Here is a 15,596-nt window from a genome sequence, read left to right on the forward strand (position 1 = left end):
AAGTGAAGAGGTCTTTAGGACGGAACTGAGTCATAGATCATGCACAGGGTCAAGGGAACAGGTAGTAAGCAGTGTCCAAAGGGCACACTCTGATAGTTAGTTGGTAACCACGTGGGGAAGTGGTGATAAGAAAGATCCAGTGTCATGAACCTGACATGAGACGGAGGGTGGCAGTCAGTCCCAGAGCAAAACGAGCAGCAGAAAGCAGAAAATCCCATTAGGACTCAATAAATGGGTAAGTGTGGACAAGAAAGAACTGTGGGCCAGATAAAGCCCCTTCTTCACACTGATGGGATCAGGGATAAGGGAAAGTCTGTCATTCACTGAGGGCAAAAACTGGACAATTTATAAGGACGACACTGTGAAGACTCTGGGAACCCCTTCATTAGCTGCTGGGCACATGTTCTGGATCGTTCAGCTGGACAGCTGGCATCCCCGCCAGTCCCCACTACAGCGGGGGGTGGCCGGGTAGTAAGGAAGCTGAGAGGCTGGCATAAGGCAGGGCAGGTGCTCTGGGATCTCACTGGCTGGTAGGTAAGCTCTTGTCAAAGGTCACGGCCAAGGGCAGGTGACGAAGCTAATAGCACAGCAGCCCTGAGGGGAGACAGCCGTGGCAGCGCCTGGTGGGGCAGTCCTGTGAGTTAGCAATGGGAAGAGCAAATCACTTCATGAGGGACCCCCTGCCTCATCCTTGGGCCAGCACCCCGCACTCCCCTGTTGTCGCATGTGGGGTGTTCGTATGAGGTTCCCCAGTGGACAACAAGCTTGGCGGTGGCGAGGCCGTCAGGACGGTCTGCCTCGACCCTCTGTGCCCTGGTGCACAGCTCAGGGGCTGGCTGGTGAGAAAGCAAATAAGTACGTGGGTGGCATAACCGGACTCATAAGACCTGGGGTCCTGCTTCTGTGGTTTTCTGCTGTGTGATCCTGAGCAAGACAGTTCACCTATCTGAGCCTCGGTTTCCTCATCTGTAGCATCAGATCCGACTGCTAGCTTAAAGGATCGGAGTCAGAATCTGACCTGTGAGGGTCAGATTGACGCCCGTGAGTCTCGGGAAGGGCCCCACAGGTGCGTATCGTCGTCTTATTTTGCTTGAAAAGAGGAATTAACCAGCTGGTGACTCTGGGCCTTGGCGCTGAGCGAAGCATGTAGAAGGTGCTTCTTCGGAACGTGCCGCCAGCAGCGGGCTGGCCTCTTTGCTGAGACGGGTTCCCCTCCCGGGCCCTCAGCAGCTCACTCCTGAACTTCCCCTACGCCCTCTTCTCAGTCTGGTCCTGGCAGACTTGCCCCCTGTGCTTAGATCGCCGAATACCGGCCAGGCTGACAGGTGCTCTCTGGGCAGCCGGCGGGAGAAGGGCCTCCGTCCGGGGGTTACTTTGCCAAGTCTCTCTGCGCCAGCGGACCTCTCAACCTCTACCCTGTCCCCTCGGTGTAAACATGCTATTCACCTGGTCTGGCTGAAAGTTCCAAGAAACCCTTCCCAGCCTGCTGTGGCCTGTTGTTTGTCTAGGAGCCCTCCTGCAGGAAGAGAAGCGAAGTTCATATCCATGGCTCTACAAAGGGAAATTGTAACCTAAATCGTACCCTACACCTTTTACCCCTGGGCTTGCTTTTATTTGTTTATTTTTTATTTTATTTTTATTTTATTTATTTTACCCCTGGGCCTGCTTTTATTTATTTATTTTTTTATCTTATTTATATTTTATTTATTTTACCCCTGGGCCTGCTTTTATTTATTTTTTCCAGTCTCTCAGTCTCTCTCAATATGTATCACTAAGGATGGCTTAGAAATGGATTTCTCGGGATCCCTGGGTGGCGCAGCGGTTTGGCACCTGCCTTTGGCCCAGGGCGCGATCCTGGAGACCTGGGATCGAATCCCACATCGGGCTCCCGGTGCATGGAGCCTGCTTCTCCCTCTGCCTATATCTCTGCCTCTCTCTCTCTCTCTGTGACTATCATAAATTTAAAAAAAAAAAAAGAAATGGATTTCTCTACTCCGGGCACACAACGTTAGTGCAGGAAACACGCCCTGGGTACGTTCCAAGTTGTGATTACTGGTTAAACAATAGATAACATTTATTGAGCATGTCAGGGTTTACGCCTGTGAACTCGTGGAATCTTTGCAATGACTCATGTGTTCCCTATTTTATAGATAAGGAAGATTAGCCAAAGAGAGGCCAATTAACTCACTTAAGGTTATAGAAATGGTGACAGTGGACGCAGACTCAAACCTAGCGGGCTGACTCCAGACCCAGTGTCCTGCAAATGGAAAGTGGTGATCCACATCTGAATACCTGAGGTCAGGTGACCTTGTGCACTTCTCTGGAATCCTGTCCGGTCTTTGGCCAGATTGCCCCTGGAGCTCAATTGTGCTGTCAGTGTGGCCTGATAGCACGGAGCACCATTTGCCAGAATGCCTGAGGGCAGCCCACAACTTCTCATCTTCTCTCTACCAAGAGGGCAGCTCTTTGTAATCCCCGGGTCTCTCCCAGCCGCCACTCTCAGGCCTCTGCTGCAGGTAACCTTGGGTTTTCCTGTGGGCTCTTTCCTCCTTCCCCAGCTCCAGCGTGTATTGCAGGAAAGTGCCCTCCTGCCCAGGTTCTTAGAATCAGAAAGTAAAGGCAGCTCAGGGAAACACAAGGGAGCCGAGAGACACCCCGCCCCCCTGGTCAGGACCCTTATCTCCAGACTAGAGGTGAAGGTTGCAGAGGCCTGCATTCATTGGCAGGCGGTGCATCCTCCCAGCCGCAGCTGCTGACAGCTCCTGCCCGGCCTAGATGGTCCCTGAAGCCTGCCCAGGGAGCACAGAGATAAGGGGCAGAGAGAATGTGCAATCAGTTTGCATTTCCTCCCTCCCTCCTTGGAGAGCTCTGACCCTCCAGCATTCGATAAATTCTTGTTGGATGAACAAACGAATAAACATTAAATTAAGCCAGATCTGAGATCCTTGTAACATCCACTCAGAGCAAATCTAGCTCCCCCTCTGGGTGGAGGGTGCCTGTCCGCTAGGAGCCTAGGCGTAGTGGGTATGAGCCCTGTCCTCGTCCCTACCTCGTTCTCCATGGCTGCCTCTCACTTGGATGAATACACTGGAGCATTTCAAGTTTGCAGATGCCACAAAACTGGAAGGAATCGCTAATCTGATAGATGAGAGGGTCCAGGATACGCGTTAGCCCAAAGTTTGAAGTTAACAAAGATAGATAATTCTCTGAGCTAAAGCCTCAAGTACAGAAAGGAAAGAAGCTAGCTCGAGAAGACCCTCGGATTGGGCTCTTTAGGAGGCTGCATGCTCCGGAGAAGCCAGGCAACAGAAGACTCTCGGACCACATTGATGGAAATAGAGTGTCTAGGCCTAGGAGTGAGTGCTGGCTTAGTCTGCCTACAGCAGACTGTGTCTGCTTTAAAAAAAAGGGGGGCGGGCAGGGGGTTTGAAGGGATTAATTTTAATTCATATCTATCAAAGGCACATCACATTAAGAGAAACCAAAAACCGAAATAAACAGAAGGAAAGAGAAAAATCGAGAGGCCGACATGCTAATCATAACGGTTGCCACTCACTGAATGCTTATCGAGGCAAATTTCTGAGACCTTGAAAGTCTACAAAGGCCTTTCATGTGCCCTCATCCTGACTGTTTGGACACAGACTTCTTTTTCTTTTTTCTTTTTTTTAAGATTTATTTATTTATTTATTTATGATAGACATAGAGAGAGAGAGAGAGGCAGAGACACAGGAGGAGGGAGAAGCAGGCTCCATGCCGGGAGCCCGACGTGGGATTCGATCCCGGGACTCCAGGATTGCACCCTGGGCCAAAGGCAGGCGCTAAACTGCTGAGCCACCCAGGGATCCCCTGGACACAGACTTCTAAGTTGGTAATAATTGCCACTCAGAATGTTGAAGGAATGGCTCCATTTTCTTTAACACCCTAAGGTGGTCGTTGAAAACTGCTGTCCTTATGATTCTTGATTTGTTGGGTGTCACCTGACTTTTTCCTCCTCTCTCCCTGAAAGCTTTTGGAACGCCCCCTTCACTGCCGCTGGTCCTGACACTGTGCTTTAGAGTAGGTCTTTGCAAAATTAATCACAGCGGGCGCTTGGAGCAGTGTACCCGTGTGGCAGCGTGAGCCCTTTGGGTCCTGGGAATTGTTCTGCACGATTTATTCCTTTTCATCCTGTCGGTCTCGTACTTGTGAGGTCGATTCTTTCATTTTCTTACATCTTCTCTCTTATTTTCCTCTCTCTGTTCTTGTTCTACTCTCTGGAAAATTTCTTTGACTTTATCTTCCAACTCACGTGTGACGTGTTTCATTTCAACCGTATTGCTAACTTCTCATTCTGTAACGTTCCCCCCTTTCTGCAGCAGCTCCATCCTTTTTCATGGATCTAACACATTCCTTACCTCTCTGAGGATATTACGGTGTCTGTGGAGGTTTGTGGTCCTGCCTGCATTTTGTTTCCTCTGAGTGCCTGACCCTTTTTGTTGGTTTAACTTGGTCTCCGTCGGAGGGGCTTTTCTGCAAAGTCTGGTGATCTTTGGCTGAATCATATTCATATTTATGAATGAGGCACCAAAAAAGCTGAGTGGATACTCCGTGTGATCGAAGGAGAGTATTTACTGGGAAATGTCGCTCTGCAGTGGAGGGAGGGATCTCCAAATGTCAGAACTTGAGTATCGCCACATCTTTTTGGTTTCTCCAATGAAAGATCCTCGGATCTGCACAAAACGTTCCTATTTGGCTGTCAGTGTCCTGGGAAACAGCAAGATCAAGGATGGTGGCCATCTCCCTGTTCTGTATGTGGGCCTTCAATGGATTTCAATTTTTCAGGCAGGTGTATATCACATAGAGGAGGGACCCAGGGGTCTACTCCCTTCACAACCCCTCTTCCCTTTCTAGTGCCACCTGTACTCTGACCCTCAGTGCAGCCTGGTCCTTCCACTTCCCAAGCCTTTCCCAGGGTCGTGCCGGGCTAATGGCAGGAGCTTGTATTGCCTCTCCGTTCTACTGGGCCAGAATCCAGTCTTGCAGGGACTTCCTGTTATTCAAAAATATATTGACTTCTCTTGTCTAACTCTCACCTCTCATTCTATTTGTTCTTGGTACTTTATATCTTAACCCCCTTGTGTCATTTTTATCAGATTTAGGAATTAATGAAGATATAGATAGGCAAATGATTGAAGGATAAGATAATTTTTCAAAAAGGGTGGCCCCTGGGTGGTGGCTCAGTGGTTGAGCATCTGCCTTGGGCCCAGGGCGTGATCCTGGGATCCTGGGATCAAGTCCCACGTTGGGCTCCCTGATGCATGGAGCCTGCATCTCCCTCTGCCTGTGTCTCTGCCTCTCCCTGTGTGTCACTCATGAATAAATAAATAAAATCTTTTAAAAAAAGATTTTTTTTTTCAAAAAGGGGTCCCAAATAAATCAACTGTGGGATCTGGAACTCACTGACAAAAAGAGGTGGGCAGCCAGTGTGAGAGACATCAGGCATTGCAGCCACTCGTCGCAGCTACATACCAGGCAATAGCTTGAGGGCTTCGTTCACTCGGGCATTCAATGAGTATTTGTTGATCGCCTGCTCTGTACAACGTGTCACTCTAGACACAGGAGATGTGACAGTGAGGAAGACGGAGAAGGCTTCTGCCCTCCTGGACCTTATATTTGTCTGTGTGATATGGCAACAAATAAATAAACAGCTTGTTAAAGATAAGTTAATAAGTATTCCAAAAAAAAAATTAAACAGATTGGGTGTTAATGAGTGAACTACTTCACCCATAGAATATTAACACCCAAAGGGCCCCTGAAATCCAATTTCCTTATCTGAAAAATGAGGAAGTTCAGGTGCAGAGAGGGGAAGGGATTTTCCCAATGTCACACACAAGTAAAACCTGCACCAGCACCAGGCCTCCTGATTCCCCGCTCCTGCATTCTTCCCGCTATTCATTTCTACACAATTCTTGAGATCTCTACTCACTGCAGACCACCCTGTGCCTCTCTGTGGCTCCGCCTTCCATCTCACCCTGGAGGAACCAACTAAACTAAATAGCTCCGTCAGTTGCAGTCAGAGGGGCCCCAGCTCCAGCGAACAAAACTGAAGCCAATCATCAGCGTTAGACTCTTCATTGGACTTGGCAGCAACACAGGCTACCTTCCAGCTGAAGGCATCCCAGGGCTCCACAGCAGTGTCCCTCGCTGCCCAGACATTGTTTTACACCTGTTTCAAATCTCAATCAGGGTAGAAACAGAGCACTAAACCCATGTAAAGAGACCTCCTTTCTAAAGAGCTCATCTGAATTTCACAGGAGTGTGAGGACAGGATTTTAAAGCGGCTATCCTGGGACGCCTGGGTGGCTCAGGTGGTTGAGCATCTCCCTTTGGCTCACGTCGGCTCGGGCAGCAGGTGTTGTGGGCCGTTGTCAGACTCCTGGAGTGTTCTTCAGATGGACAGTGCATGGGAAGCAATGCAGAATGAATCCTCATTTTCCATAAAGGGATCCAGGATCCCACCATCCCCTTGTTTTTTTGCAGAAAAAACTTGTGCTGAGTTGAGGGACCCCTTTTTTAAAAAAAATTTAATCTATTTATTCATGAGAGACACAGAGAGAGAGGTAGAGACACAGGCAGAGGGAGAAGCAGGCTTCATGCAGGGAGGCTGATGCGGGACTCGATCTCAGGACCCCAGGATCACAACCTGAACCAGAGGCAGACCACTGAGCCACTCAGCTGCCCCAAGTTGGGAGAACCTTAAAGGCATCTGAGTCACCTTCCCTAGAAGCTTTCAGGCCAGTTCTTCTAGTTACCCCAGGTTAGGGCAAGAGTGCATTAAAATTATAGAAAAGGTAAAAGATCTGATTTACTTCTGAGATAATTTACATGCCTATTTACAGCTGGTTCAGTCTATCCCCATTTTTTCTATTTCTTCTCTACTCCTAACTTACTGCTAGAATTGATTTGTAAACAAGCATTTGGAGAACTAAGTCTGTTGATGACACTGTCCTAAGCGCTTTAAAAATATTATCTCGGGACGTGTGAGTGGTTCTCAGTTGAACGTCTGACTCTTGATTTCGACTCAGGTCATGATCTCAGAGCAGTGAGATCGAGCCCCACATTGGGCTCAGCATGGAGTTTGCTTGGGATTGTTTCTCTCCCTCTGTTGACTGCCCTCCCCCCACACACACACCCATGTGCTTTTTCTCTCGAAATAAATAAATAAAAATCTTTTCAAAAATATCATCTCATTGGGGGGCCTGGCTGGCTCAGTCAGTAGAGCATGTGACTCTCAATCTCAGGCTTATGAATTCAAGCCCCGTGTTGGGCATGGAGCCTAGTTAAAAAAGAATCATCTCCTTTAATCTTCGTACCAACCTATGAAGAAGATGCTGTTCTATCCCCATTCCACAGATGTGGAAACTGAGACCAAGAAGTCAAGTGACTTGCTCCTGGTCACACAGCCGGTGAGGGGCTCCAGAGTCCATAGCCTTCAGGAGAATCTGGTGGAGACACAGGCAGGCAGAAGCCGAGGGCCTAGAACAACAACAGTAGAATGCTGGGCACGTCGTGTTCTACCCCTGGGAATATCGCTGGAAACTCCCGCAGGGAATAATCAGATCTTTTTCCATAACATGAGGAAGTTCTTAGGGTTAATCTCGCTCACGCTGTTTATACACGAAGGAGGTTCAATCAGTCTCCACGTAGTAATCAAGCAAGAATGGACCTAAATGAAAGCAATCATTTCTGGTGAATATGAATAGGAACAAGGGTGGTTATGAAGTCTCCTGTGTGTGTGTAGTGGTAGCTGCTGGAAAGAGGCCGACCAGAGCACCTCAGAGCGGGGAGGACAAAGTCCACCCAGGGACTGGGCATCGGGGGAACAGGTTCCACCAGAAGTAGGAAGTAGCCGGGGACCCAGAAAGGAAGAGGCTGGCAAAGTCAGGGGAGGAGAACCAGCTGATGACTCAGCAGCAAGGTGGAGCTGGGTGGGCTGGGCAGAAATCTAAGCGATTAGCATCAGAAAGGTTTAGCAGCCCCCTTGCCCCCAAGGCCCTAGGGAGCCAGGCAAAGAAAATGCCTGAGAAGGGCCCAGGAAGGGGCAGGGTCAGAGACTGTGGGGGTGGGGGTCACAGTGAAGGCAATTAGGTTCATAGAAACTGAGGTGCGCTGCCAGAGAAGACTCAGAAACACCTGACTTCACCCTGAGAGTCTGTGCACCTGCTCAAGGCTCCCAGCATTTCCCTCCTGGGAGCGAGTTTGGTCTTTGAATCTAGAATGGGATCGAACTAGTAGATTGGAGGTTGAGCATCCATTGCCAATAGTTTGAAAATCAACAGTACAAATCTGAGGCAGCCTTGGAGCTTTGAGCAGGGTGTGAGGGCCCTTCCTGACACCCGTCCAATCACCTGGGACCTCTGCGGTGGTGAGAGGTCAGCGCCCTCCCTCCGTACCCCCCTGGTTTCAGCCAGAGGATGCCCGGACAATAGGAACAGGGTTCACCAAGACAACGTTTGAAAGATTTGCAGAGGACATGGAAGCAGTTCTTAAAGGCTGCGGGGGGGGGGGGGGGGGGGGGGCGGGGGGGGGAGAACGAGGTGAAAACAGCTGTTGTTGGCACCCCATTCTCTGAAGACCTGTTTAAATTTCTGGGGCAGAGATTTAGCTCAGGGCAAGAAGTGGGGACTTTGTGAATGTGCCCCTGTGCTGCCAAGGGGACAGTAGAGAGAGTGAGGTGAGGGACAGTGGTGAAAGTGGGGGCATGGTCACTGGTCCTTTCTGGGTGGGAGAAGAGAAAGTAATGACCCTGGGACCCCAGGAGACAGCGGAGCAGACACAGCAGAACTGGACAGAAAGAAAGCTGCACATGTACTTTTCCAAGAAACTCCTCATTTAGTATTTGTGATGGGATTTGGTTTTTATTAGTTAATGAGGGGCACAGTCTATCTATATAATTAATGTCAGTAGGTGGTGTGACTCATCACAGTCCAAGAGAAGGCTTAAAGCGGGAGGCATGAATGAATTATTTTTTTAAAATATTATTTATTTATTGAGAAACACAGAGAGAGAGGCAGAGACACAGGCAGTGGGAGAAGCAGGCTCCATGCAGAGCCGGATGTGGGACTCGATTCCAGGACCCAGGGTCACACCCTGAGCCGAAGGCAGACGCTCAACTTCTGAGCCACCCAGGTGTCCCAAAAATGAATTATTTTGAAGATTTCAAGTACAAATGTTTTAAGGGTTCCAAGATTCCTCAAAGGTCTTTTGACCTCTCTGCCCTTGACCCCTCCTCTACGTGGCAAGGGAACATTCCAGTACTGACTCCAGTCCTGGCTTCTCTGAAGCAGCGTTTCTCGGTGTGACCCTCGGAGTCCCCTGGGCAGCCCGAAGCTTCCCCGTTGCTCTGCGGGGAGGAGGAGGAGGGATGGTTTCAGGGGCAGCTCTGCGTGACCACCGGCTCGTTCGCTTCTCCTGAGCCCTGGCGGCCAGGTTTGGACTCCCTTCCTGCCACGCACGCAGCAGGGACCGAGTGTGGTACATCTCTTTGACCACGCCACGGAGGTGAAGCAAACCAGGACGTTCATCCTATATTTGAACCATAATCGTTCCTGTCTGGGTCTGTGAGCGCCAGAGAAAGTACCTGTTGATCATCTCTCCTCCACTCTCTCCTCTGTCTGGCCTGGGCAGCCCACGGGAAGCAAAAACCACCATCTACTGGTGTTTTCCAGGTTTCTCTTGATCTTTGAATTATAGAAGCACGTAGCCTGGCTCTTCGCCCTCGCACACTCCCTACTGCAGCCCCCACCTGCCTGTGGGTGGGTCTAGCTGTCACTTGTCCAAGGAGGCAGTGGGTCTTGTATCTGATGATATGTTTGCAACCAGAGCCTCAGGCTCCCTCTGCTCTGCTGCAACAGTCTGCAAAAGGGCCGTTTCTATCCCTGGAAGGGCTGCAGGTTGCATCTTGGGCCTTGCGCACACTTGACGTTGGGAAAGAATCCTGAGGTTGGCACGCACGAAGGGCTCCCCTGAAGCCTAGGAGCCTGGTGATAGAAATAAATTCTCAGGGTTGGCAGGAAATTTTGTGGTCATCTAGTCTAACATTCTACAAATGGAATTTGCAAATTCTACAAAGCTCCAGTAGTGGAAAGTAGAATCAGTTTAGGGATGCCACCAGCCACTGAGGAAAAAAATGAAATAGAACATCAGTGACATTAACTCAGCGGACCTTGTGATCCGGTGGTGTGGGTGCTCCTGTGTAGCAGAGACTGGCCAAAAAGTGAAAGCAACTTGAAGTAGGCCAAGCCAGCCCTGAGAGGACCAGTAACTCAGGCCAGTGGTCTTCTCTCCACCTGCCTCCCACCCCCTCCAACCACAAACATACCTAGAACTTGTGTATAATTTGCTCTGGTATGTGGTGTAAAGACATGGGATTTGTGGTCAAGGGCTGGGCTCAGTGCAGCTGGGTGACCATGGGAAATCATGTAGCCAGTGTTTCTCAGGCTGTATCTCAGGGCCCCCTCGTGCAGAATCATGAGTTGGGGGAGTCTTGCTAAAACTATGTGTCCGTAGGCCTCCTGAATCATGACCTGTGTTGGGGGCGGGGGGGGGGGGGGGGGGGGGCGGGGTCGGGTAAGCGAGAAACCAGCAAAGGCAGCTGCCTATGCAAATAAACTCCGTAGGTTATTTTTTATGCCCGCTCTTTGTTCCAACCAATGATCTTGGTGTTTCCGAATTTAAAGGTCTTGATGGGTGAGGCAGAGATGGCAACACCACCTGGTGGTTGTGAGGATCAAGTGGAGGGTTCCTGTGAGAGCACCCTGCGTCTCAGCCTCCCACACCGCCCTTCTCAGGACGGTGCTTTAGGGAAGGGAGCCCGGGAGGGGGACGCGGGTGGAGTCCGTGCATTTAGTGGCACCAGGGAAGGGAAATGGAAAAATGAGCCAAGAAGCGTGTTTGCTTCTTCTGTCTCCTTCCCCCTCCCGCCTTCCGTCCGGCCAGTGTCACTTCCTGATGCGATCTCAATGGCAGGACGGTGCCCATCCGCAGACGTGGGCCTTGAGCAGCCTCCCCGCTCAGGGCTGGGGGGGCGACACATGGTAGAACTGTCGGTCTGATGAGGCACATGACCTTCTGGAGCCCACTGTGACATTCAAGTTCCTTTAGTAGGAAGTTCTCACGGTCCTGAATGCTGAGCTGCTGGTCCTGGCGGGCCTGTTGCTTCTCTCCCTGCCGGGATGCTCGGGATGCTCGCAGAAGCCTCCCGGGATGTGGGATGCTGGATGCGTGCGCCCTGGCTCGGCTGTAGGGGCTGGTGCGTCAGCAGCAGCTGGTGCAGGCCGCGCAGGCCTGGGGCGGGGTGGGGGGAGGGGGTGCCCTCGGGGACGCACAGACAGGCCACCTCCCTGAGGCGGCAGGGAGGACTTTCCCACTGAGCCACTGTCGCAGAACCTTGGGGAGAACAGGCTGCCCAGCTGGGCCCCCGGGTCCCCATCTCGCCCCTTCTCTTCCCTTGTTCTGCCCCTAAGTGCAGCTGCTCTTTCAAGAGAGAGGCTTTGTGCTTCGCTCTGTGAGAGAAACTAAGAGCCAGTGGTTTCTCATGGTGGAAAGTGAAAGTCTGGGTGTTCAGGTCAAAGGGAGGCTGTTCTTACCCCCGGGGCCTCTCTCCCCACTTTTATTGGTTCTGCCCCAGAGCCAGTGCCGTGGGGAAGAGCCAGGCCCAGGGGAGGGCGGGATGGGGCCCTGAGGTAGGGTTCCTAAGGACGCGACCCGCCTTCCTCCTTCCCATCCTGTTCCCTGGGCCCCAGTGGCTGGGCTGAAGGTAAACCAGATCCTCCGATTCTCCTTCTCCTGCCACTTGCTGGCTCCGTCTTTTTTGTGTCACCGGAGCCTCTGTTTCCCTGCGAGGGCTCCAACTAGGGGTGGGGGGAGGGTCAAGGCTACAAAGCTTGGGACGCAGGAGGTCAGCTCTTGCATGATCTCCAGACTCCAGGTAGCAGCGGGAAGAGGGAGTGAATCAGAAGTGGTGCCCAGTAAGTCGGAGGGTGGGCCCTGGGGTGGGGGGGTGGCACGGGGAGCACCCTGGGAAGAAGCAAGGAGACAACTGGGGAAGGGGGTGCAGGGCACCGTCAGCGGGAAGCTTGGCCCCGGAGAAGGAGAGTAACTCCAGGCGGGCAGGGGGCATTGGGGTCAAGCTGGGCCTGGCGGGCTCCAGCCTGCGGTGGCACCTGGGGCACGTGCCAATTACTTTATTCTCTTGTTTTCTTTCCTGCTCCCAACTCCCTGTGCCATCTCCTGCCTCCTTTCCGCTCCGGCTCCCATCTCTCCCCTTTCCTTCCTCTCCTCCTCCTCCTCCTCCTCCTCCTCCTCCTCCACCTGCATCCTTCCTCCCTCCCCTCCTGCCCACCGCCCCCTCCCTCCACCCCTCACATTTCGCTCCACCCCCCCCAAGCTCTCTGGTGGATGTGAGTTGACCGTGGTCCTCCAGGACTTCAGCGCGGGCCACAGCAGCGAGCTGACCATCCAGGTGGGACAGACGGTGGAGCTGCTGGAGCGGCCCAGCGAGCGGCCCGGCTGGTGTCTGGTGCGCACCACGGAGCGGAGCCCCCCACAGGAGGGCCTGGTGCCCAGCAGCGCCCTGTGCATCTCCCACTCCCGAAGCAGCGTGGAGATGGACTGCTTCTTCCCCTTGGTCAAAGGTAGGGGGACGCGAGGGGGCGGGCTCGGGCTCAAGGCCGCTGGCCCCAGAATGTCCTGGAACTAACGTGTCTCATGAACCGGTTTGACCTCTGACACCTGCTTGTGAAGGGAGCGGGTTGGGAACTCGGAGAAACAGCTACCTGCGACTATGGGAAGGTCTCGGGTCACTTTTGTGAGTCCGTTTCCTGTTCAAGTGCAAGCTGGATTGGGTGGCCCCGAGTCCTCATCCAGCTCTCCCGCTGCACCGGGGAAGTGTCCTCCGGCCGGCGCCCAGCCTTCCCCCTTCTGCGCCACCCACACCCCCGCTCCAGAGCCATGCTGAGCCCCCCCGACCCCCGCCCCAGTGCCCGTGCTCACGCAGGGGCTCCGGGCAAACCCCGGACCAGCACACGGCACTGCTGAGTCGGGCCTGGCCCTCCCCTCGGCCCTGCCAGGGTTCCAGACACTTATTCATGGGGCTCGAATGGGGATAAGTTATTTGAGCCCTGGCTTCTGATGTGTATAAGCTCCGTGTTATTTATTTTATATGAATTCTCTGCTCGTTTATTCACTTTTTCCCTCACACCAAGGAGGCCGAACTATTCAGAACCGTGGTTCTGTTCTCCAAGGCGGGGCGGGGCAAGGGGGGCGCCTGTGGATCGGCAGCATCAGCATCCCTCGGGAACTTTTAGAAATGCACGTTCTCAGGCACCACTCCAGACCTCCGGGGTCAGACACACTGGGGCGGGGACTAGCGGTCTGTGTTGACAAGCTCTCCGAAGGACTTTGGTGCTCACTCCAGTATGACAACCACTAACCTCGAAAGACAAGGCCAGCAGGGCCTCTGAAGCCAGTCATTGTACATTGAGCAAACGGAGGCCCAGAGGGTGAGACCAAGTTCTCCTGGTTCTGAGCTGATTTTCTTGACTGGTCACAGGATCTACAGGTGCCTTCTGCACAGACCCGTGCTGGGTATTTATGAAATGGGAAGAGGGTAGGGACGTGTTGGGAGGCAGGGACACCAGGGTCACCACAGAGACCCGCTACAGACCTCCTGATGGGTACTGGGAGCTGATGAAATGTCCAAAATGGTCCCGATTCTCAAATTCCATCTGGTCTACCTCCAAAGCCGGCCTTCCTCTCGTCCACCAGATGGCGGTACAGGTTGCCTTATGAGGGCTGCCCGACTCCTTCAAGGAGTTGGATTTTAACTAAAACCTGGTTCTCTTCCGTCCACACACACATACACACCCCTGTGTCAGCTTCCCCCAGTTTGGCCATCACCTGCTCCTCCCCCCTTTTCTCTGAAGACTGAGGAGGGATGGTGTCAGGAAATTGTGGATACTGCAAGTACGTACGCTTTGAAGTAGCCACTGGAGAAACTTGTGGTACTAGGGAAGACAAGATCCCTGACCCCAGGAATGTGGTTCTCTTTGAAGTCTGACCGAGGGAAAACGGGGGCACAAGGGGGCAGAATTGCGAGGGTGGATGATGTAAAGTTCAAGCAGTGCCTGGCACGCACGCAATACGTGGTAGTTGTCATGATAAGTTGTAGTTGTGACATCATTTGTCATCGGTTATTCAGCAAAATAGCTACAGACTTACACATCCAGTCTAGAGACCCCCGTCTTTGGAGACAAGACCAAGGACAGAACCTCATGTGCCAGGGAAGGTCTGCAGGTGCAGGTGGTTCTATCAGGAAGGACTCTACTTCCAGAGAAGAGCTGAGACTTCCTTTTATTTTATTTTATTTTATTTTATTTTATTTTATTTTATTTATTTTATTTTTTATTTTATTTATTTATTTATTTATTTATTTATTTATTTATTTATTTATGAGAGATACAGAGAGAGAGAGAGAGAGGCAGAGACACAGGCAGGCTCCCTGCAGGGAGCCCGACATGGGACTCGATCTCGGGATTCCAGGATCAGGCCCTAAAGCTGAAGGCGGCACTAAACCGCTGAGCCACCCAGGGGTCCCCGAGCTGAGACTTCCTGCCGTAGGCCCGGCCTCCCCTGCGTCCCCTCCTCGCTCCCACCCAGCTGGGTGACAACAGCAAAGCCACAGTGGAGAAGCAGAGAGCAATCAGCGGGGGTGTGTGACCCAGAGGCCTTCAGGGCGAGAGCTCTCCAGGGAGACGGATTGGTGGAGAGTTAAACAAGATACCAGGGAGGAAGGATGGGAGAGAGAAAGTAGGGAGGGAGGCAGGCTTGGAACTTTCCAGCTCTCTGCACCAGCCGGCAGTACCCTACAAGGGCCTACCCCCCATTTCCTGGGCTCTGTTTGCAGGCTGGTCTCTCTCTCCAAGCATAGGCCGGTGAGCCTGGCATTGAGAGGGCGGCCCGTGAGCTCACACTGCCCTCTTGCCGTGTGGGCTCAGAATATGCAGGCGTCCGAAGCCTGGCAGTCAGGACTCCGTGGAGAAGCCCTCATGGCCCAGACGCAGCCTCAGCTGCAAGTACGCACACTCAGCACATGCCCTGGAAAGCCACCTCCCTCTCCGGGGCCTGCCAGGAGCCTTGGGCTCTCAGCGGAAAGTCAGTGGCTCCTTCTCCCATTCCAGCAGGCTGCCTGCTGGCCACCTGGCCTCTCCCCTCAGCTGATTTGTCTCCAGCAGGTGCTCCCCTTACAAGCTCCACACAGCTGGATGGAGAATAAAATATTCTTCTGGGGGTTGTGGAATAGGACACGTTGGCCTCATCTTGTGTCACTAGAGGTCAGAATCTGTTTTTCAGTTCTGAGAAGGAAACTGGTCCTCTTAGCCTTTGCAGAGAGCATCAGATCAGTGCTCCTGTGGGCTATGAAAAGCTGGGCGGTATCATAGGACATGCTAAGTGCCACACGAGTGCTCAGGCCATGACTGTCGCCCCCAGAGATGGAAGTGGAAGAACCTTGGAATGTTCACACTAAGGGGGTCCTTGGAAGGACCACCGGACCAGGG

General features: G+C 52.4%; 1 protein-coding gene across 50 annotated transcripts in view; it reads left to right on the forward strand.

The window, feature by feature from the left end:
• The window catches only part of KALRN (kalirin RhoGEF kinase), a 656,402-nt gene that overhangs the window by 504,688 nt on the left and 136,118 nt on the right, over positions 1-15,596 (forward strand). For all 50 annotated transcript variants that reach the window (XM_072725283.1, XM_072725286.1, XM_072725313.1 and 47 more), the window contains exon 34: positions 12,428-12,674. In XM_072725283.1, coding sequence (XP_072581384.1) covers positions 12,428-12,674 — 247 coding nt within the window. The remainder of the gene's footprint in view (positions 1-12,427; positions 12,675-15,596) is intronic.

Source organism: Vulpes vulpes, chromosome 1 (assembly GCF_048418805.1).
Source record: "Vulpes vulpes isolate BD-2025 chromosome 1, VulVul3, whole genome shotgun sequence".
NCBI classification, from domain to species: domain Eukaryota; kingdom Metazoa; phylum Chordata; class Mammalia; order Carnivora; family Canidae; genus Vulpes; species Vulpes vulpes.